Genomic DNA, 21,955 nt, shown 5'->3' on the forward strand with positions numbered 1-21,955 from the left:
TATTCGCAAGACATCAAACGCTCTACTGCATTTTTCACACCTTGAACCACACATAATTTAATGGGCTCTTTTTAATAATGCCTGTGGGAATTAAAAAATATGTTATGAATGACTCTACCTTCCTAAAGATCCCAAACCATTTGATGATAATTAAACAATATTTCAAAGACATGCTGGTTTGTAGGTTCATTAGCTTCTGTAAATTGTCCCCAGTGTGAAGGATAGAATTAGTGTAGGAAAGAACTGCACATGCTGGTTTAAATCGAAGGTAGACACAAAATGCTGGAGTAACTCAACGGGACAGGCAGCATCTCTGGAGAAAAGGAATGGGTGACTTTTTAGTGTATGGGTGATTGTTGGTCAGCGCAGACTCAGTGTGTTGAAGGGCCTGTTTCCAATGCTGCCACACTAAAAAATCATGTGAAAGAAAATAATAATAATAATAATAATAATAATTTTATTTATAGAGCACTTTAAAAACAAACATAGCTGCAACAAAGTGCTGTACATCACTAATCATTGACAAAAAAGTTAATACACACCAAAAATAACAATCAAAAGAAATAGTAGGAAAAGACATGTAAAATAAAGAAACATCAAAAACACCACAAACAGAAGCAAAGCCTCAGGCATGGTCAAAAGCCAGGGAGTACAAATGCGTTTTAACACTGGATTTGAAGATGGACAGTGAGGGGGCCTGTCTGATGTGCAGCGGCAGGGTGTTCCAGAGTGCCGGAGCAGCAACAGAGAAATGATTCAAGCACAAATACCACCGGTCTCCACCGGGTGGCGCCACCGTCGTGGCAGCCTCGCCAACAATCTGTGTGTCCTTTCTACTGTTTTTATTATTTTAAGTATGTTTTAAACGTTTGTTTCAATGTTTCTTGATTAGTTTATGTGGGGGGTGGAGGGGGGGGAGGGAAGAATAGAGGGAAACTTATTTTCAGTGAAGCCCCTGTCCCACTTAGGAAACCTGAACGGAAACCTCTGGAGACCTTGCGCCCCACCCAAGGTTTCCATGAGGTTCCCGGAGGTTTTAATCACTCTCCCTAATGGTCAAAAGTGGTTTCCGCATAGTCGAGCTTCTTCTATGTTCCGGCGATTATTTCAAAAAAAATGTAAATCGGCCTCGACTATTAATAGGTTGCCGTTTTAAAATTCGGTCATTTTTTAGTCGAAGCCGTTTACGATGCTAGTTGAAGGTGGTTACCGGGGGTTGCAGGTAGTGGAAGGTAAGACCTCCCTTGTGGAATAAACCTGGGTGAAAAAAGGTTAATATTAACATAAGCATCATAGTTGCAGAGTTCTTTTTGAAGAGAAAAGTTTTTTTTTCTTACAGTAAAAGCCTCCCAGTTTTCTTTTTAAATCATTCTGAACCATGAGAGCAGGGAAGGAACAAGTTAGGTGGATGTTACTAAAAGTACATCTACTGCTGTCAACAGCAGCCCGTTTGCTTCATCAGCCTTTCAGGAAAGGCAGAAGGGAAAGCACAAGGGTGATGAGGAAGCAAAAGAAGAGGTGTCAGTGGGTGAAGCCCTTCTTACAAAGAAGATTGATGCTTGGACAGTATGATAACCTGATGAATGTGCTGCAAGAGGAGGATTTGTCTGCACTTAAAAACTTTCTACGAATCACACCCGAGCTGTTTAATGAGCTCGACAACTTTAAAAAGTTTTTAAATGCAGACAAATCCACCTCTCATGGTTCAGAATGATTAAAAAATAATCTGGGAGGCTTTTATAGTAAGAAAAAAACTTTTCTCTGCTAAAAGAACCCCGCAACTACGATTGAACACGCCCAGGAGTGACGGAGGTCACATGCTTATGTTAATATTAACCTTTTTTTCACCCAGTTTTATTCCACCAGGGAGGTCTTACCTTCCACTACCTGCAATCTCCGGTCACCACCGTCAACTAGCATTGCAACCGGCTTCGACTAAAAAATTACCAATTTTTAAAACGGCAACCTATTTTTAGTCGAGGCCGGTTTTTAATTTTTTGAAATAATCGCCGGAACATAAAAGAAGCTCGACTATGCGGAAACCACTTTCAACCATTAGGGAGAGTGACAAAAACCTCCGGGAACCTCACGGAAGCCTTGGGTGGGGCACAAGGTGTCCAGAGGTTTCTGTTCAGGTTTCCTAAATTTCTCCGTGTCGCATCTCCCCCCCCCCCCCCCCCCCCCCCCCCCTTTGCGGCCTAACAACGTGGAGTGGTGCGGCCTTTCCTGGAGACTGGCCCGGAGCTTCAAGCCGCAGGCATGGCGCGGGGACTTACCATCGAGGAGCCGGGGACCCTTTGCCGATGATCGCCAACGAAAACACTCCGACCGCGGGGCCTGTTGTCTTTAACACCGTGAAGCAGCGGTCTCCGGTAAGAAGTGGCTGACTCGGGTGTTCTGATCCATCACGATGCCAGAGCTTCGACCATCCTGACGAGAGTGCTTAGACATCGGACAGTCAGCAACGGCAAGTGCAGAGGGTTCAATGGCCCTGACCACCATGGGTGAACAAAGAGGAAGATGACTTAACTTTATTGCCTTCCAATACAGTGAGGAATGTTGATTCCAGTGTGGTGAATATTTATGTTAAATTTATTTTATGTGTGTATTGTGTTCTTTTCACTTAGTATGGCTCCATGTTAACTCAAATTTCACTGTACCTTGGTTAAGTGACAATAAACGAGAATTGAACTTGAAATACCTTGGGCGGCATGGTGGCGCAGCGATAGAGTTGCTGCCTTACAGCGCTCACAGTGCCAGAGACCCGTGTTCGATCTCGATAAGGGTGCTGTCTGTACAGAGTTTGTACAGCAGAAGATTTTCGCTGAGATCTTCAGTTTCCTCACACACTCTAAAGATGTACAGGTTTGTAGGTTAATTGGCTTGCTAAAATTGTAAATTGTCCCTAGTGTGTGTAGGATAGTGTTAATGTACAGGGATCACTGGTCAGTCGGACTCGCTGGGCCGAAGGGCCTGTTTCTGCGCTGTATCTCTAAACTAAACTAAACTAAGAAGGATGATTAAGAAAGAACTGTAGACTCTTTAGGGAACAGGGGTTCCCCTCTTCGACTATAGATGAGGCTCTCACCAGGGTCCCCTCTATATCCCATAGCTCTGCTCTCACTCCCCATCCCCCCACTCATAACAAGGACAGAGTCCCCCTTGTCCTCACCTTCCACCCTACCAGCCGTCATATACAACATATAATCCTCCGACATTTTTGCCACCTCCAATGGGATCCCACCACTGGCCACATCTTCCCATCTCCTCCCCTTTTGGCTTTCCGCAGAGAACGTTCCCTCTGTAACTCCCTGGTCAATTCGTCCCTTCCCACCCAATCCACCCCCTCCCCTAGCACTTTCCCTTGCAACCGCAGGAAATGCTACACATGTCGCTTTACCTCCCCCCTCAACTCAATCCAAGAACCCAAGAACGCTTTCCAGGTGCGGCAGAGGTTTACCTGCATCTCCTCCAAACTCATCTATTGCATCCGCTGTTCTAGGTGTCAGCTGCTCTATATCAGTGAGACCAAGTGCAGGCTTGGCGATCGCTTCGCACAACACCTCCGCTGAGTTCGCAATAACCAACCTGATCGCCCGGTGGCTCAGCACTTCAACTCCCCCTCCCATTCCAAATCTGACCTTTCTGTCCTGGGCCTCCTCCATGGCCAGAGTGAATCCCACCGCAAATTGGAGGAGCAGCACCTCATATTTTGCTTGGGTAGTTTACACCCCAGCAATATGAATATTGACCTCCAATTTCAGGTAGTCCTTGCTTTCTCCCTCCTTCCCCTCCATTTCCCAGCTCTCCCACAGCCTACTGTCTCTGCTTCTTTCATTCTTTTTCCCACCCCGGCCCCCCACATCGGTCTGAAGAAGGGCCTCGACCCGAAACGTCGCCTATTACTTTGCTCCATAGATGCTGCCTCACCTGCTGAGTTTCTCCAGCATTTTTGTCTTTCTTAAACTAAGAAGGAAACTCTTAACTGTTGGCTGCCTCTCCCTTTAGTAGGACACTTGATCAAAATGATGATCGTGTGCACCAATTTATCAATGTAAATATACTTTGAAATAAATCTTTAAATGGAATGCCAGCTCAAACTGGGCAGAAACGATGTAAATATTAAACTACAGGCACTACATTCAGAATTGCGAAGCTCTAATTTCTGAGCAGAAATTTGCTTAGTATGTGGTAAATACCTGCTTTTTTCACCACGTATCAAGCGACTTTGGACCCATAAAAGAAAGTTTAAAGCTTGTCCAGTTTTTCAAAAGATTTTTATGATTCCAGGAAAAGCAGTATACCCGGCTCCACAAAAATGTTTGACCTCCTATCAGCCCAATCTGACATTTTTTGCATTTGTTGTCCCAAAACACATCAAATCTGCCTTCCATTTGCATCAGGAATCCAATCAAGGTCCCAGGAAATAAATGGACAGGAAATTACTGAACAGCACTGAAGCACCAATTTGATACCTGTAAGCCGCCAAGAAAACAAAAATGAAACGCAAAATTGAGAATAGTTTGCGTTACTCATTTGTAATAGGAGGTAGATGTAATAATTAGGTTACCACACTTTGCCCTTTCAGTATTTATCTAAACATTTTCTTGACTTAGGAAAACTTTCACTTCCAAAAGCAGAAAAATTAGTTGTAGCCGATTATTCACATATCTTGTAACTCCCCTGACTTATTTCCCCACTTTCCAATGAAATTGTTGCGTTGTTTATTTGATGGTTGGTTTTATTACTATTCATTTCACAATGTAGACCTAATTGAAAGGTTCACCCCACATTTTGGTTTATATGTGAATTAATGCGAATCCCATATTGGCTATGATATATGTTAAATCAAATATACTGCAGCAGAAACTTGGTCTTCATGGTTTACAAATATGTTTTACATTGCAATGTAATATTTTAAAATATTTATTTACTTTGTCTCCACAGATTTGAATACCAAGAATTGCTTCATAATTCAAGCTTTTGTCTCGTCCCAAGAGGCAGGAGACTTGGCTCTTTCCGATTTCTGGAGGCTCTCCAGGTATAGTAATGGAGAAGCACAAATGTGCATAACACTGCATTACTGAAATGATCAGTTTTCCTTTACATAATCAGTAAATCTTAATGTTATCATTTTAATCTTGAGATTCCAAATGTGCTATTTGGAGCTTTGGAAGACTTTGTTAATGATTAATTGCAATTCATAGTGGTACCTTAAAGCTATTTTAATATTCTTTTAAAATTATCCCATTTAGGATACTAAATTTTAAATGCATTGTCATTTGTAACCCCGTTACCCAATGCCCCCTTTTGCTCTCCTCACTATAGTTGAGAAGCAACAGATGGCACGATTCATCAGCATTTGTAGCTTAATCATCTCATTATACAATTAATTGTATTCATGGTTTTCCAGGGTTTAGGAGAAATTCCTATTCTGGACTCAGATAGAAAGTTTTCATTTTCCCCATTGAGCTCAGTGAATGATATTATCACCTGATAAGGTTATAATAAATTTCTATAGATATTTTGGAAAATATTGGAGTGTATGCCAAATGTTACATGATTATTATTATTATTATTATTATTATTATTATTATTATTAGTTGTAGTTGTTATTTTTGATATTATTGTTATTATTGATATTATTATTGTTATTATTATTTATACATGTAAAACAACCTATATCATATATATATAATATGTTTCAATAGAATATTGGCAAAGATAATTGCAGTAGCAAAGGTGAAAAAATGATGGAAGTATCATTTTTATGATAATCTTATATCATAAAATGATATGTAATATAGTTAACTAATCAAATATTTAGCATTGATCACATTTTCCCTATCATTCAGTAGTTATTCAGTAACCTATACTACACAGAGTCTGGTTACTGAATGTGCAGAATCTCCTTTGTACTGTATACATGTGGGGGGAAAATGCAGGGACCAATTCACCGTCCTCACCAATTTCCTGGCTAACGTAAGTGCCAGTAAATGGACATGATTAGTAAATGGAGCCAGTATTAAATAATAGCACCATTTTTTTTAGGATTTTTACTTTTAGATCACCTGTGGTCTTGAAAACAAACTGGTCATTAGCAAATTTTGTGCAGTCCCACCAAATATAAAATAAATATTTTTTCTTTGTTCTGTCATCTTCACAGCATTCATCGTTCCTCAAATAAGTGAGTAGCTAGGCAACTGAGCCAGCACTTTCTTCCCGTGAGCCATTCTTGGCTTTTACATTGTCAATATTCTGTAACTTGCTGTGTGTGAAATTACAATAGTATCATCTTGTGTCCCAATGCTCAACGGTATAGTTATTTTTACAGAATTCATGTAGTGTTACAATATTATTCGTTCCATACTTACTCTAGCTCTAAATTAGTTAGAGCACTGATATCAGGACCATTATAGAAACATTAAATAAGAGAATAATTAACAAAAGTTGATCTTTTCTGGGTAATAGTGCAATTTATTAGGTTTCAGGGAAATAATTACATTATGGTTAATGCAATCCACCAGTTACAAATCATAACCATTTTCAAAGAAGAAAGCACAGTCGTGTTTGTGATGTACAATGGTAGAAAGAGCTTCTCTCAAGTATCGTATCTTTATCTTATAGATCTTTGTGCAGTGAATTACTTTGGGAACCAAAACAAGTAAATTTTGCAGTTAACAAGATTCTCCCAAGCTGCTATAAAATGAATGACAGGTTTATTTTCAATGCTGATATTTAACCAGGATTTTGTTGATCAGAGTGCTAGGAGAATATCACGCAATTAGACTATGCATGTATTGTAAACTGGGAATGAGAAAAAATCCTGCAGTTTGAGAGTTTTCTTCTTGGTTTAGGCAGTCACTTTAGATCGAAAAAGAATATTTTATAATTTGCTATTCTTAAATTATGCATGTTTAATTCCATATTGGATTTTTATAATTTACTTATTGTCAAATAATGCAGCTAAATTAACACGGATGAATCACTGTTTAGCTTGTAACTGCAAATAATTTATACATGAAATTCTATTTTATTTTAATGTTTAGATCAAGATATTTTTTGTTGTTTCCTTTCTTAAATACTTACTGCAGTATAGGCTATGATATTGTTGAGTTTTTGTTGATGTTTTTTTAATCAAACCATACAATTTGTTCCAATTTAATTATCACTAACTAATACCTTATCTTTCTTCCTCTTTGGGAAAATTATTATCCATTGTTGTCTCAACTCCAAGAGTTCATATCCTTACCTGGAACATTATCCGGTGCTTTCTGTACATCATTTTATTAATCATCTTACATTCTTTTAAAACTTTAATATTGAAATGCCACGCTTTTCATGAAATACATTGGGGTAATAACTGTTTTTTTGAATTGTTTTATTTTAATAGATATAACACTAAACTTCTATTCTAATTATAAATATATTCTCCCTATAGATTTTAGTTCCATCATCATCCTCTAAACACTTAGGACGTAGAACAGTACAGCGCAAGAACAGGGCCTGTGGCCCAAATTGTCCGTGCCGAACATGATGCCAAGGCCATCTCTTATCCATCAGCACTTAATTCATATCCCTCCATTCCCTGCATATCCATGTGGCTATCGAAAAGCCACGTAAATGCCGCTATCATACAGTATCTGCCTTAACCACCAACCCTGGCAGCGTTTTCTTGACACTCACAATCCTCTGTGTAAACAAAAAGTTGCCCATCACATCTCCTTTAAACTTTGCCCCACTCACCTTAAATCTATGGCCTCTAGTATTTGATTTTTCCATCCTGGGAAAAAGTTCTGACTGTCTATGCTATCTATGCCTCTCATAATTTTAAAAACTTCTATCAGATCTTCCTGCAACCTCCAGAGAAAGCAATATGCTGTCCAGCCTCTCCTTGTAGCTAATACCTTCTAATCCAGGAACTTTCTAATAAACCTCCTCTGCACCCATTCCGAAGTCTCCATGTCTTCAATGTAATGGGGTGACAAGAACTCAATGCAATATTCCATATGTGGCTTAACCAAAGTCCAAAAAATCTGCATCATGACATCCTGTCTCTTATATGACCTATGAAGATAAGCATATCATACATACCACTCTCTACTTGAGTTGTCAATTTGAGAGAGTTATGGATATGGAACCCAAGATCTTTATGCACATATGAACTCCCAAAGTACAACACCACGCACTTGCTCGAATTACTCCACCCACCATTTCTCTGCCAATTTCTGTAGCTGATCTATATTCCACTGTATATCTTGACAGCTTTCCTCACAGTCAGCAATCTTGATGCCATCTGCAAACTTACTAATCAACTCGTCAATGTTTATGTTCAAGACATTTATATTTACCACAAGCAGCAGAGGCCCCAGCACAGATCCCTGTGGAAATCCATTGGTCACAGCCCCCCCTACCTGAATATTGTCCTTCCACCACCACCCTCTGTATTCAGTCCGAATAAATGAATAAGTTTATTGGCCAAGTGGGGTGGGAGATTGCAACCTTCACGTGGTCCGCCCTGTTTCGACGAATGCAATCAACCTGGCATGCACAATCAAATAAGATCAAATAGAACATGTTGTCCGACAACTTTAGGCTGTGAACGCCATATGCAAGAAGAAGAAGAAGATTGGCCGAGTATTCACATACAAGGAATTTGCTTTGGTGCTCCGCCCGCAAGTAACAACATAACATACAGTGACAGTTAGGAATGACATATAAAACCTTAAACATTAATAATAAAATATTATCGATTAAACATGTGAATTAAATAAAATACCAGAGCAAAAGGAGGCTACAGATTTTTGGTTATTGAGTAGAGCAACAACTCGTGGATAAAAAATTGTTTTTATGTCTGGCTGTGGCAGCTTTGACAGTCTGGAGTCACCTTCAAGAGGGAAGTGCTTCAAAGAGTTTGTGGCCAGGGTGAGAGGGGTCAGAGATGATCTCACCCGCTCGCTTCCTGGCCCTTGCAGTGTACTGTTCGTCAATGGAGGGAAGGTTGTAGCCAATAACCTTCTCAGCTGATCGGACGATTCGTTGCAGCCTCCAGATATCATGCTTGGTGGCTGAGCCAAACCAGACCATGATGGAGAAGGTGAGGATATGCTTTACAATGGCCGGTAGAATTGGACCATCATTGCCTGTGGCAGATTGTGCTTCCTCAACTGCCGCAGGAAGTACATCATCTGTTGTGCCTTTTTGACTATGGAGTCGATGGTGGCCCCCCCATTTAAGGTCCTTGGAGATGATTGTTCCCAATAACTTAAAAGACTCCACAGATGTAACTGTGGTGTTGGTGATGGTGAGTGGGGTGAGGGGAGGGGGAGCTCTCCTAAAATCTACAATCAATTCCATTGTCTTAAGAGCATTGAGCTCCAGGTTATTGTGATAGCACCAGGACGCCAGCTGTGTCACTTCTTGTCTGTAGACAGATTCCTCCCCATCCTGGATCAGTCCAATCAGGGTTGTGTCATCCGCAAACTTGAGAAGCTTGACAGAGTAGTCAGTCATTGGTGTAGAGAGAGTAGAGGAGAGGGGAGAGTACGCAGCCTTGTGGTGCTCCTATGCTGAGGGTCAGCGGGTCTGAGATGTGCTTTCCCAGCCTCACATGGGAAGCTGGTGATCCACCGACAAAAGGGTTCATGCACAGTCAACTTGGAAAGTTTGGAGTGTAGTAGCTCTGGCACAATGGTGTTGAATGCAAAGCTAAAATCAACAAACAAAATCCTCCAGCACCTTGTTCCCCTGGCGGTCTAGGTGCTGGAGGATAAATTCCAGGCCCAGGTTGACTGCGTCATCCACAGATCTATTGGCCCGATATGCAAACTGCAGAAGGTCCAGCAGGGGGTCTGTGATATTTTTCAGCTAGGCGAGCACCAGCCTTTCAAGGTGCTTCATGAGGTCAGTGCGACAGGCCTGTAGTCATTAAGACCAGTAATCCTTGCCTTTTGGGGTACAGGGACAATAGTGGAGACTTTGAAGCAGGCAGGGACCGTACCAGTTTGTAGGGACTGGTTGAAAATGTCTGTGTAGACCGGTGCCAGTTGTTCGGCACAGAGCTTGAGAGTAGAGGGGGAATCACTGTCTGGACAGTAAGCCATACAACACCACCACCCGCTTATTCTATCTGTAATCCAGACTTCTAAATCACTTTTAATCCCATGCATCTTAACCTTCTGGATCAACCTTGTACTGGCAATAGATTTTTGATCCTTTTGGTGACATCTATGAGTTCAAGAAAAAGGGAAAATGAATCCAAAGCAGCATTTCTGCCCCTATTCATTTTGCTGTTCTTTGCAGTTTTCTTTTTAATGCCTTTTACATTTACACAATTTTATACAATTCTTGTTTTTGTTTTAGTTGTTAAGATTATTCTTTAAATTTCTCTCGTCCTGAAACAAAGCTGAACTTTATTTCTACAGCCTCCACATAGAAACTCACCTTAGTGGCAAAGTGCGTTGGCCAGTTTCTAATAATGGAAGGAGTGTATGATAAAATCTTTTTTTATCCAAATATTGAAATTGAGATTTATTAGATTATAGTCATTTAACTATTTGTCTCATCTTGTTCCATTAATTCAATGCACACTATCTCTTCTAAAGTTAAATACACCCAATTAACAGTAACTTTTTTAATGCATAAAATTGATATTTTCTGTATGAAAATACCAGCTTACAAATTCAATCCAATATCCATGGCATCTCCCACCACCCTTTTCCTTTGAATCCCTCAGTATTATTTTATTTACAGTATATTCCCAAACTTACTTCTTCCTAATTTTCCTCCATCATAACTCACTTTTCCTTTCCCTTTTAGTTATTTGGCTTCGATGTTTATAGGGTAATCAATCTAATCATTAAGGTCTTCCCCTTTCTATCAGACGTTTGCATCAATGTTCAATCCTCTGAAGTCTGAAGAAGGATCCAGACCTGAAGGTCATCTGTCCATTCCCTCCACAGATGCTTTGGCCTGCTGCGTTCCTGTAGCACTTAGTATTTTGATCAAGATTCCAGTGTCTGTAGTTCTTGTGCCTTCAATCTTCTTAAGTTTGAACAATAAGCTCTCGATGAAATGTATGATTATTGCTTAAAGTAAAATTCCATGCCCTGTGCATTGGCCCATTTCACTTACAGCTTAATAATTCTGACCGTTACTGAACCATGCAATAAAGCTTTAAGTAAATTAACTAGTCCTATCTTTGAGATCTGTTGTGATTATTTATTGCTATAATTTAAAGAACATTATTGTAAATTTCAACATCCTTTGTTTCAGGCTGCATGTATCCCCGTATTACTGAGTAATGGATGGGAGTTGCCATTTTCAGAGATCATAGATTGGAATAAAGCAGCAATTATTGGGGATGAGAGGCTTCTTCTTCAGGTAACATATTATATCCCATCTCTGTTTTTTTTTGTAAACCGTGAACATTGACTCTACAGTTGAATAATTTGTTTACAATTACATATGGGAACTGAATTTCATAAGGTTTAGTGACATTTTTCAATGATTTATTTGAACCACAAGCAACCTAGAGAATGTTTTAATCTAACCTACTGGCAAGAGAGAGTGAGTCAGTGGTGACCAAAACACTTCATACTGTATATTATTTTGGTTGCCTGATCAAATGTTTGGGTTAAGATTATTCCCTATACATTCAGCAAACTGAAAAAATTTGCTAAAAAAATGTTGGAAAAAAAAAGATAAGCTATTTAAAAACAGAAATAAAATGGGAGACCAACATTTTATATGACAGATGTAAGGAAATAATGTTGAGCTTTATAAATTACTAGGGGACAACCAACTTGGCATCAGGAGAAGGCTTTGGCATAGACGGACAGATAGGAACTGTGGGAACTAGTTCTGAGGAAATTAAGGGAGAAGGAAAAGATCAGTTCATTGATCTTGTTGGAGCTGCACCTCTCACACCAAACTCGAGAAAGTGAAGAGAATCTGCTTCAAGCTGTTCTTCTGTAAAGAAATTGAAGAAACCCTGAACGTATGCAATGAAAATGAATGATCCCCAAAAAATGAACCAGTTCCTCAGCAGAGAAACTGGTTCATTTTTTGGGGATCATTCATTTTGAGAAAGACATCAGGGATACATTTCCATGGATTAAGTGCAAGGTTTAGGGGAAATTTAATGGACATATTTAATAGTGAATGATATTAATAGAGGTATTTAAAATTGATGGTAATAATTGAGAAAATGGAAAGTAACCATTATATCAAAAAGAAGTAGAAACAAGGAACTGCTAATGTTATACCATGGAGAGACACAAATTGCTGGAGTAACTCCACAGGTCAGGCAGCATAGACACAAAATGCTGGAGTAACTCAGCAGGATGGGCAGCATCTCTGGAGAGAAGGAATGGGTGGCGTTTCGGGTCGAGACCCTTCTTCAGACTCTTTGGGTTGAGACCGTTCTTCAGACATATCAGGCAGCATCCCTGGAGACTATGGATAAGTGATGTTTTGGGTCAGGACCCTTCTTCGGACTGATTGCAGGGGTGCAGTGAAAGAAAGCTAGTGGAGAAAGAGAGTGGAGGGGCAGGACAAAGCATGGCAAATCACAGGTGAATGCAGGCGTGTGTTCGCCTGTGATCGCCATGCTTTGCCCCGCCCCTCCACTTTTCTAGCTTTCTTACCCCCTACCCCTGCAATCAGTCTAAAGAAGGGTCCCGGATCAAAATGTCTTCTATTCATGTTCTCCAGGGGTGCTGAGTTACTCCTGCATTTTGTGTCCTTTCTGCACCAAAAAGGAAGGTGTGAAACTAAAGTGTATCTTTTGAAGGCAATTGATAAAATAACCCAGAAGGTACCTTAGTTTTAACGTTATATTTAATGTTCTTAACGTACTTGTGCATATGACAATTGCAATGTAACAGTGCAGGCATAGTGGACCAATGGCATGTCGTGTCTTTCCACAAGTATATAAGTAGCTCATACACAACCTCACATCACTAGTTCGCTCAGTTCTCCCAAATCAGAAAAAATCCACAAATTTCATCAGAACCAACAGGAATTTTTATGTCTTAAAGATCCACATTGTCATTTGCAAGTAACCTGATTGCTCTACTGTTCATTTTAGGATTAGGATATGTTGTTCATGAGAAAATGAATATTACACCATGTATTTCAGAGTATACGCTTCGGGAATAATCGTATACCTCCAGGAGTTTACCTGATGATGTATTCTTTTAATACAATGAAACCTCATGTGAAGCTTGAGAAATTGCAAATATTCTAATTCTGATTTTTTCTTGTCCTGTGTGCTTCTTTTAAAGTGACACAGTAATTTCCATTGAGCAATGTATGATGTTCGAAATGCAATTGAGTGAAAATGTGCATTTTATATGTATCCATACTATATTAAAATCCAAATACATTTGAATTTAACCATTGAAATTAAATCCAGGTCCTCTGTGGTGCAAGATGGAGAGAAAATATACATTGTCAATTGTTCCACTAGTTGGGCCAATAGTTGACAGTTTGGAGGAGAGCTCTCATCATTATATATAACAGGACAGATCACCTAATGGCTAGCTGACAGTTCTGTACAGTAGCACCAGGTGCACACATCAATATATCATGGAATTATGTGCCAACCACTGCAGAGCTGATGTGCAGATCATGCTGATGGTCATATGATGATGTTGTAACATAATTAGCTGAAAGTCAGATGTGCCATATCTAACCACTCAGTTTTACATCAGAAATTGCTGATGGATCTAGCATTTCAATGGGGTTGTCAGCCTTTCCAAAAAAAGTTAAATTAAGTTAAGTAATTTGATTGTTTTTAAGTATTGTTTTAATTAATGTCTTAAATCATGCAAGTTTTAAAGTAATTTATTATTTTTTGTCATTATTTAAATGTTTTTCCATTTATCGAAATGGTATTGATCATCAGAGACAATTGGAAACAATGAAAAGGCCTGCTGATACCATAAACTATTAAAAGATCATTATTGGCAATCTAGTAGTAACTTGCTGAACACTCTACCTTGCAGAATGGACAAGGTACAGTGGCACAGTGGCGCAGCTAGAGTTGTTGCCTTACAACAAATGCCGTGCCGGAGACCTGGGTTCGATCCCGACTACGGGTGCTGTCTATACGGAATTTGTACATTTTCCCCATGACCTGCATGGGTTTTCTCCGAGATCCTCGGTTTCCTCCTACACGCCAAAGACGTACAGGTTTGTAGGTTAATTGGCTTGATAAATGTAAAAAATGTCCCTAGTGTGTGTAGGTTGGTGTTAGTGTGCAGGGATCGCTGGTCGTCGTGGGCCCGGTGGGCTGAAGGGCCTGTTTCCACACTGTATTTCTCTAAAGTTATGGGCAACATTGGTCATCTGGTGAGAAACAAACTCCAAGTGTGCACCATTTCCAGCTTGATCTGGTGAAATATATCAGGTTCCACCTAATCATTATTTGATTAAAAGACAGAGTGAGACATCATGGGAGAAAATCAGGTTGATTGGGCATTCAGTGTTGGCCCACCTTTGGAGGACACTGTTTCCTTACTGTGCCACTCGGAAAACCCAAACCTGTAAGTAATGATCAGTGAAGCAGGTTAGAAATTAGCTTGAGAAGTAAGTAGTTTTCTTTCAACCAGTGTCTCTGTATTTCCTTCTCAAACCTCTATGGGACTATACTCGAGCCAATAAGATACAACAAGGTCTTCAGCCCACACTACTGTTTTCTTCAATTGTTCACCCTAGTAGGCCAAACCAAATGGCCAGCCAATGCATTGGCCACCATCAATTATCTTTGTTACTCCCTACCGCATATTTCACTTTCTACCACATAACTCGGTTATGCATCTTAGTGTCCTTCTGCTTGTTTGCAAGCGTGTTTGCTCCATAGCACTCTTCCATGTTTGATTAAGGAACCTTGCCACTGACTGTAAAAGCATTCCAGACTCTACCCATCCAAAACTGTGCAATATATGAATCTTTATCACCATTGTTCAGATTCTTATTGATTAATTTATTGAATTTAATTTGTAGCTGACCAACATTATGCCCCAACACTTAAAACATTATCATTCTTGAGCTGCAAATCCAAAAAATATAAATCAGTCTAATTCATCCCAATTATTATTCTGTTATTCTGTCTTAGTAAACGAAACAGCTTATTATCAGAGTCTGCTTTACACTAAATAAAATCTTCCAAATATCTTAATAATTTACAATTATTAATTGAATTGGCTTTTGGGATTTTTAATGCCATTAATAAACTGCATATAATCTGTGCCTTGCACAATTCGGCCAATTTTGAGATTTGCTCTACCACGCATCACCCATCAAACTCACTCAACCCCAACTTCAACAAATTACCAAAAACCCATCTGTCTCCAATTGTATGTAGCAAGACTTCAATCTTATATTGCTCAAAGGGCTACAAAAATCGAAGGATATTTTTGAATCTCCTACTGCATGGTCTCTGTGGGAATGGCTGCAATTGCATAAGGAAGCAGATTTAGCAGAGGAAGATTTGCAGTTAAGCTTCCTCTGAGGATGCCCATCAATTTATGAGTCTCCCTCCAGCAGTTGTTACCACATCCTGAGTCCTCACTGGAATGAAGAACAGTTCAACATATCCTTGAGACAGTCTTTGGAGTAGTCTGCAGTCCATGTGAGGACTCTGCCTAATCTCTATAATACTAAAAGTCTTCCTATTGTTTGTTTTTGTGTCAATCTGGTTTTCCTATCTTCCAAACACTAGGCCACAGCCTTCCCATTTTCACACATCCCACTCACATCTTTGCCCTGGTGGTGATAAACATCTTCCCGTCACATTTCCACCTATATTTCCGGTTATTAATTGTCGAAATTTTTAAAACAACCAAAACCACCTTCTCACAGACAGCTTCCAGCCTTCTCACAGTGATGATGTCATAATGGCTCTCACAGAGCACCAATCACAATGGGCTCTCAAGCTGGCTGCTGACTGCCACAATGACATCATAATGGGACATCCTTAAAAACATCCCCAAAAACAACCATTTTGGGAAAAAAAATCCGAATGACATCACAATGCATTCCCTCACTCCGGGAGGGAAGGGCGCTCCAGCGCCCCAATGGCAGTTCGTAAAGCACGACGGGTCACCCCGGACGGGAGGGGCGCACCTGCGCTCCAACGGCAGTTTACACATTTTAAAACACTTGCATTTTATAAACAACTTCGCCATTGGTGACTCTTCCAACCGCTCTTCCACACCGTTCTTCAAACACACTCCCAAGACAGTCGGGTGAAGATCCAGTTCAGAGCCGACTGCTTCATTCTGACTTCACTGACTTCACAGACTCCTCTGACTTCGCTCTTTTTAACGATAAGCTTTTATTTTTTTTTAACTTATTTCTTTACCTAGTTCAATTTTAAAGTTGCGCAATTCTTTCAATAATACTTCAATTTTTTAAACTAATTCGCTGTTGCATTGATTAACTTTTATTGTAACAAGTTTCATTTCAAAAAACATAATACTTGCATTTTTTAAATAATTCCCTATTGCATTGATTAACTTTTATTTTAAACCAGTTGGATTTCAAAAAAGACCTCCATTTTATTTTAAACAGGTTGCTTTTTGATTATTACTTCGCGATTTTACACTTTAATTTGACTGCTGCTTGAAAAAAACTTGGAGATTGCATTGGTTAACATTTGTTGAAAAGAGACTTGATGATTGCATTGATTAACATTTATTAAAAACATAATTACCGATTGTATTCACTAATCGAGATTTCACACTTTAATTACACTGATGCTTCAAAAAAAAAACCCAATACTTGCATTTTTAAAAATAATTCCCTATTGCGTTAACTATTTTTCAACAGCTGCTTGAAAAATTACTTGGAGATTGCATTGATTAACATTTATTGAAAAAAGACTTGGCGATTGTATTGATTAATCGAGATTTCACACTTTAATTAGACTGTTGCTTCAAAAATAAAAGAATACTTGCATTTTTTTAAATAATTCCCTATTGCATTGATTAACTTTTATTTTAAACCAGTTGGATTAAAAAAAAGCTCTTTTTAATTTTAAACGGGTTGCTTTTTGATTATTAATTCGCGATTTTACACTTTAATTTGATTGCTGCTTGAAAAAAAACTTGGAGATTGCTTTGATTAACATTTATTGAAAAAAGACTTGACGATTGCATTGATTGACATTTATTAAAAAAAGACTTGCCGATTGTATTGATTAATCGAGATTTCACACTTTAATTAGACTGCTGCTTCAAAAAAGACTTGGCCATTTCATTCATTAACATTTATTTTACAACTTGTATTTAAAAAAAATATAGATTAACATTTATTTTAAAACACTTGGACTTTTAAAGAAAACTATTACTGCTCCCGGTCCCATGTGAGGGGAGCACAGCTCCACAACTGCTCTTCCAGAACATTCTGACTTTGCTGTCTTTAACGATAAGCTTTAGCCCCACTCGCTGACATTAATCCACCTCCTCGCATTGTGTTGGGGGGAGCAATGGGTCTGCACTTGGTCTAGTGAATTTTAATCTTTACTAGACCAAGTGCAGACCCGTTGGGTCTGTTCCCCCCCGTGCGGTTGTGGGGGGGGGGGGGAGAGAGGCGGCATGCAGCGTCACACACACTAACTATCCCCCCCACCCCCACACACTCACGCTAATTACCCCCCTTGATATTATATTAATATTATTAATTTGCTCCTTTTACCCCATAACCACCCTATCTACTAACGCATAGCCCCCAACTTGCAGTCACATCTAGAGGGGGGAGAGGGGGGGAGAGAGTGAGGGCCGAGTAGAGAAGGGGCAGAGAGAGAGACAGAGACAGAGACACTGAGAGAGGGGCAAGAGGGATGGGGGTGGGAGAGAAGGAGAAGAGGGAGGGTGGGTGAGGGGGTAAAGGTGGGGGAGGAGGGGAGGAGAGGGTGTGAGAGTGAGGGGGGAGAGAGAGGGGGTGCTGAGAGGGGGGTGAGGGGGAGAGGTGGGGGAGGGGGGAGGGGGAGGGAGGGAGGGTGGAAGGAAGAGGGTAGGGGGTGTGGAGGGGAGGGGGTTTAGGGGAGGGTGGGGGAGGGGATGGAGGGGGGAGAGAGAGGGGGGGAGAGAGAGGGGGAGGGGGGAGGAGAGAGGGGGAGAAGAGGGGGGGGGAGGGGGAGGGGGGGGGAGGGCGAGGGGGGGGGGGGGGGGGGGGAGGGGGGGGGGGGAGGAGAGAGGGAGGGGGGGAGGGGGAGGGAGGGTGGAGGGAAGGGGGTAGGGGGTGTGTGGAGGGGAGGGGGGTTTAGAGGAGGGGGAGAGGAGGGAGAGGGGGAGGGAGGGGGGGGGGGAGGGGGGAAGGGGAGAGAGAGAGGTCAGAGGGAAGGGAGGGGGAGAGAGGAGGAGGGAGAGAGGGGGGCAGAGAGAGGGGGGTGGGGAGAGGAGGAGGAGAGAGGAGGAGGGAAGGAGAGAGAGGAGGAGGGGGGGGGAGAGAGGGGGAGGGGAGAGCAGGTGGGGGAGGAGGAGGAGGGTGGGGGGGGGAGGGGGGGGGAGAGAGAGAGGGGAGGGGGAGAGATGAGAGGAGGAGAGGAGGGAGAAGAGGGAGGGAGGAGAGGGGAGAGAGAGGGGGGAGAGGAGAGGGGGAGTGAGAGAGAGAAAGGGGGGAGAGAGAGAGAGAAAGGGAGAGAGACAGGGGAGAGAGAGAGAGAGAAAGAGAGAGAGAGAGGGATAGGGAGAGAGAGAGATGGGGAGAGAGAGGATGGGAGAGAGAGAGAGAGGGTGCCTTTTTACTTCAACCCAAACAACCATTTGCAGGCAGTGCTTTTTTCCTCAAACTAACCATATTTTCATTTCAAACCACATTATGGGTACTCACAGCTGTGGAGACATTTGTTCAGTGTTATTCAGAGCTCTGATTGAGGCACACCACTTGCAGAGACTGATTGAGGCACACCACTTCCTGGTTTTATAGTCCCTCCCCCTCCCTCCAGCAGGGGCAGCAGAGAGAATGGGGAATTTTGTAAAAACATTCATATATCTGTTATTTTTTTATCGACGGGAAAAATCCTCGGCACACATGCGGCGGAGGGCGGCTCTGAGCGAGGTGGCCAAAAATGACGGCCGTAGGTGGTGGCGTTCTCTGGGAAATCGCAGCACAGAAGGCCAAAAGCGGTCAAGAACAGAGTTTTAGTAATATAGATTATTGTCCCCCTACACGAATCTGCATAACTCTCTCTTGCCCTGATATGCATTCTTTTACAATAATAAACTTGCCAAATTGCAGAAATCCCACCTGTTCTTAGTAATAATATCTGCTTTTGGAACACCCCATTCCCCATCTTCTACCAGCATCAGAAACAATAATATCACCTGCAGGTGCAAACCTGACCTAAGTGTGACTAACACAGACTTTGAATGGCTGAGGCCCAAATGTCAACAGCAAATAACTGAATTTTGCATAGTATTCTGCTGAACACCAGGAAAATCATGATATTGAAATGAATTGAGGTCAATAGACAATAGGTGCAGGAGTAGGCCATTCGGCCCTTCGAGCCAGTACCGCCATTCAATGTGATCATGGCTGACCATCCCCAATCATTGCCCAGTTCCTGCCTTCTCCCCATATCCCCTGACTCCGCTATTTTTAAGAGCCTTATCTAGGTCTCTCTTGAAAGGTCAATGGATGTAACGATCTCTGGCATAAATGTATACTTTACTGACTACGGTTGCTGCTGGGCGTAGTCTCTGTGAAGCTATCAAGCCTGTTTTTAGCCAATCTTATGGTGTTCTTACAGCATACAAAGATCGAGAAAACACACTTTGTGCAATGAGTTATTGTGAGATTTCATACCCATATGATTTAGGTTGTGCTAATGGTATTCATTTTATTTTGTAATCCATTATATCTTGAAAATGTATTAGATTAAATTATAATCCATCTACACTAAATTAGTTTTTTAGGGCCTGATCTTACTAAGCAGTAATTATGGTTTGAAACCTATGTAATAAAAAACTCAGATCTTATGCATGACAAGTTTGAAAAGGCAGAGAACAATGCCTCTGGAGTATGAAGACTGTAAGGTCACAGCCTTGGGTAACATCCACACCCAAAGATCAAATGAAGCATTTGACCCAGGAACAAGAGACAATAGACAATAGTGCAGGGGTAGGCCATTCGGCCCTTTGAGCCAGCAACGCCATTCAATGTGATCATGGCTGATCATCCCCAATCAGACTTAGTCTCGAGGCATTGCATTTTCTGCAAAAAGATAAAGGGCACACTGATTATGTAGAGGTGAGCATGCATTTTCATGCTTTTGAAGACGGGTAGGGACCAAAGCTTTCAACTAATTTCATTGCTTTGTCATCTCTATGAAATTTATAAGCTCCTCAGTATGAATAAGTTCTTGCCCATTTTGAAGGAACAATTCATCCTGGAACAAGCTGGTTTCTGAATCAGCCAGCAGGTGCCGAATCTCGCCCAATTTTCTATGGATGGATTTCAAAGAATGCCAATCCATAGTTCCAGTTTCTTTTACTCTTATTGGTACAGTATTGTAACTCTTACAGTTGTACAACTAACTGTACCATAGATCGTAAGTTGCTTCAGAAAATCTGCAACATGATGAAAGGCCAACAGCAGGTCTGCATTTTTCTAGTATTTATTGAAAATTGTCATTTGAAAATCATTAGAATCGACAAGCAGCTATACCAAAAAAAACATTTGAACATCAAAATTCAAACAAGAGTATAGTTCTCAGCCTCTTGTGCCTGCTCCTCTATTGGATAAGATCACAGCTGATCTGACCATAACCTCGACCCCATGTTCCATTCCCATCAGTAATTGTCCATGTCCTTTATCAAGACATCTTGGACAAACTGTCCTGGACTCAGCACATAAATGTAATCACAAAGAGCCCATGCAACGCATCTACTTTCTTAAAGTTTTAAAAATGTCAACATGTTACTGAATATTGCAACAAACCTCTACAGATACACTTTAGAATGCATCTTGACTGTTTGCTCCGACAGGTTGCAGCAATTCCAACACACAAGAATGCAAGAGGCTAAAGAGAGTGGTGGGCTCAACCCAGTACATCATGGGCATATATATCTGAGTTGCTGCCTCAAGGCAACATCTATCATCAAGGATCCCCACCATCCAGGCCATGCCCTCTTCTAGCTGCTACCATTAGGCAGGAGGTACAGAAACCTGAAATCATATACCGCTTCTTTCCTGCATCCATCAGGTTCTTGAATAAACTTCACAACTAATTTCCATCCGGCATTCAAATTCACTTGGACCATCTCCGACATCTCCCTACCATTTCTGGATCTCACCATCTCCATCACAGGAGACAGATCGACATCTACTACAAACCTACTGACTCCCATAGCTATCTAGAATACACCTCTTCCCACCCTGCTTCCTGTAAAGACTCTATCCACTACTCCCAATTCTTCTGTCTATGCCGCATCTGCACCCAGGATAAGATTTTCCATACTAGATCATCGGAGATGTCGTCATTCTTTAGGAAACGGGGGTTCCCCTCTTCCATTATAGACGAGGCTCTCACTAGGATATCCTGTAGCTCCACTCTTGCTCCCCCTCCCCCTCATTCGCAATAAGGACAGAGTCCCTTCCACCCCATCAGCAGTCGCATACAGCATATAATCCTCCAACACTTTTGCCACCTCCAACGGGATCCTACTACTGGCCACATCTTCCCATCTCCACCCCTTTCTGCTTTCCGCAGAGACCGTTCCTTCTGCAACTCCCTGGTCAACTCGTCCCTTCCCACCGAAACCACCCCCACCCCCTCCCCAGGTACTTTCCTCTGCAACTGCAGGAAATGAAAAACCTGTCACTTTACCTCCCCCTCGACTCCATCCAAGGACCCCAACAGTCTTTTCAGGTGAGGCAGAGGTTCACTTGCGCCTCCTCCAACCTCATCTACTGTATTAACTGTTCCAGGTGTCAACTTCTATAC

The 21,955-nt window shown here is 41.3% G+C and overlaps 1 protein-coding gene across 1 annotated transcript in view; it reads left to right on the top strand.

The window, feature by feature from the left end:
* The window catches only part of LOC129697178 (exostosin-1-like), a 321,873-nt gene that overhangs the window by 175,809 nt on the left and 124,109 nt on the right, over positions 1-21,955 (top strand). Inside the window, 2 exon segments of the mRNA XM_055635487.1 lie at positions 4,948-5,041; positions 11,275-11,382. Coding sequence (XP_055491462.1) covers positions 4,948-5,041; positions 11,275-11,382 — 202 coding nt within the window.

The sequence above is a fragment of the Leucoraja erinacea genome, chromosome 5, assembly GCF_028641065.1.
Source record: "Leucoraja erinacea ecotype New England chromosome 5, Leri_hhj_1, whole genome shotgun sequence".
Lineage (NCBI taxonomy): Eukaryota > Metazoa > Chordata > Chondrichthyes > Rajiformes > Rajidae > Leucoraja > Leucoraja erinaceus.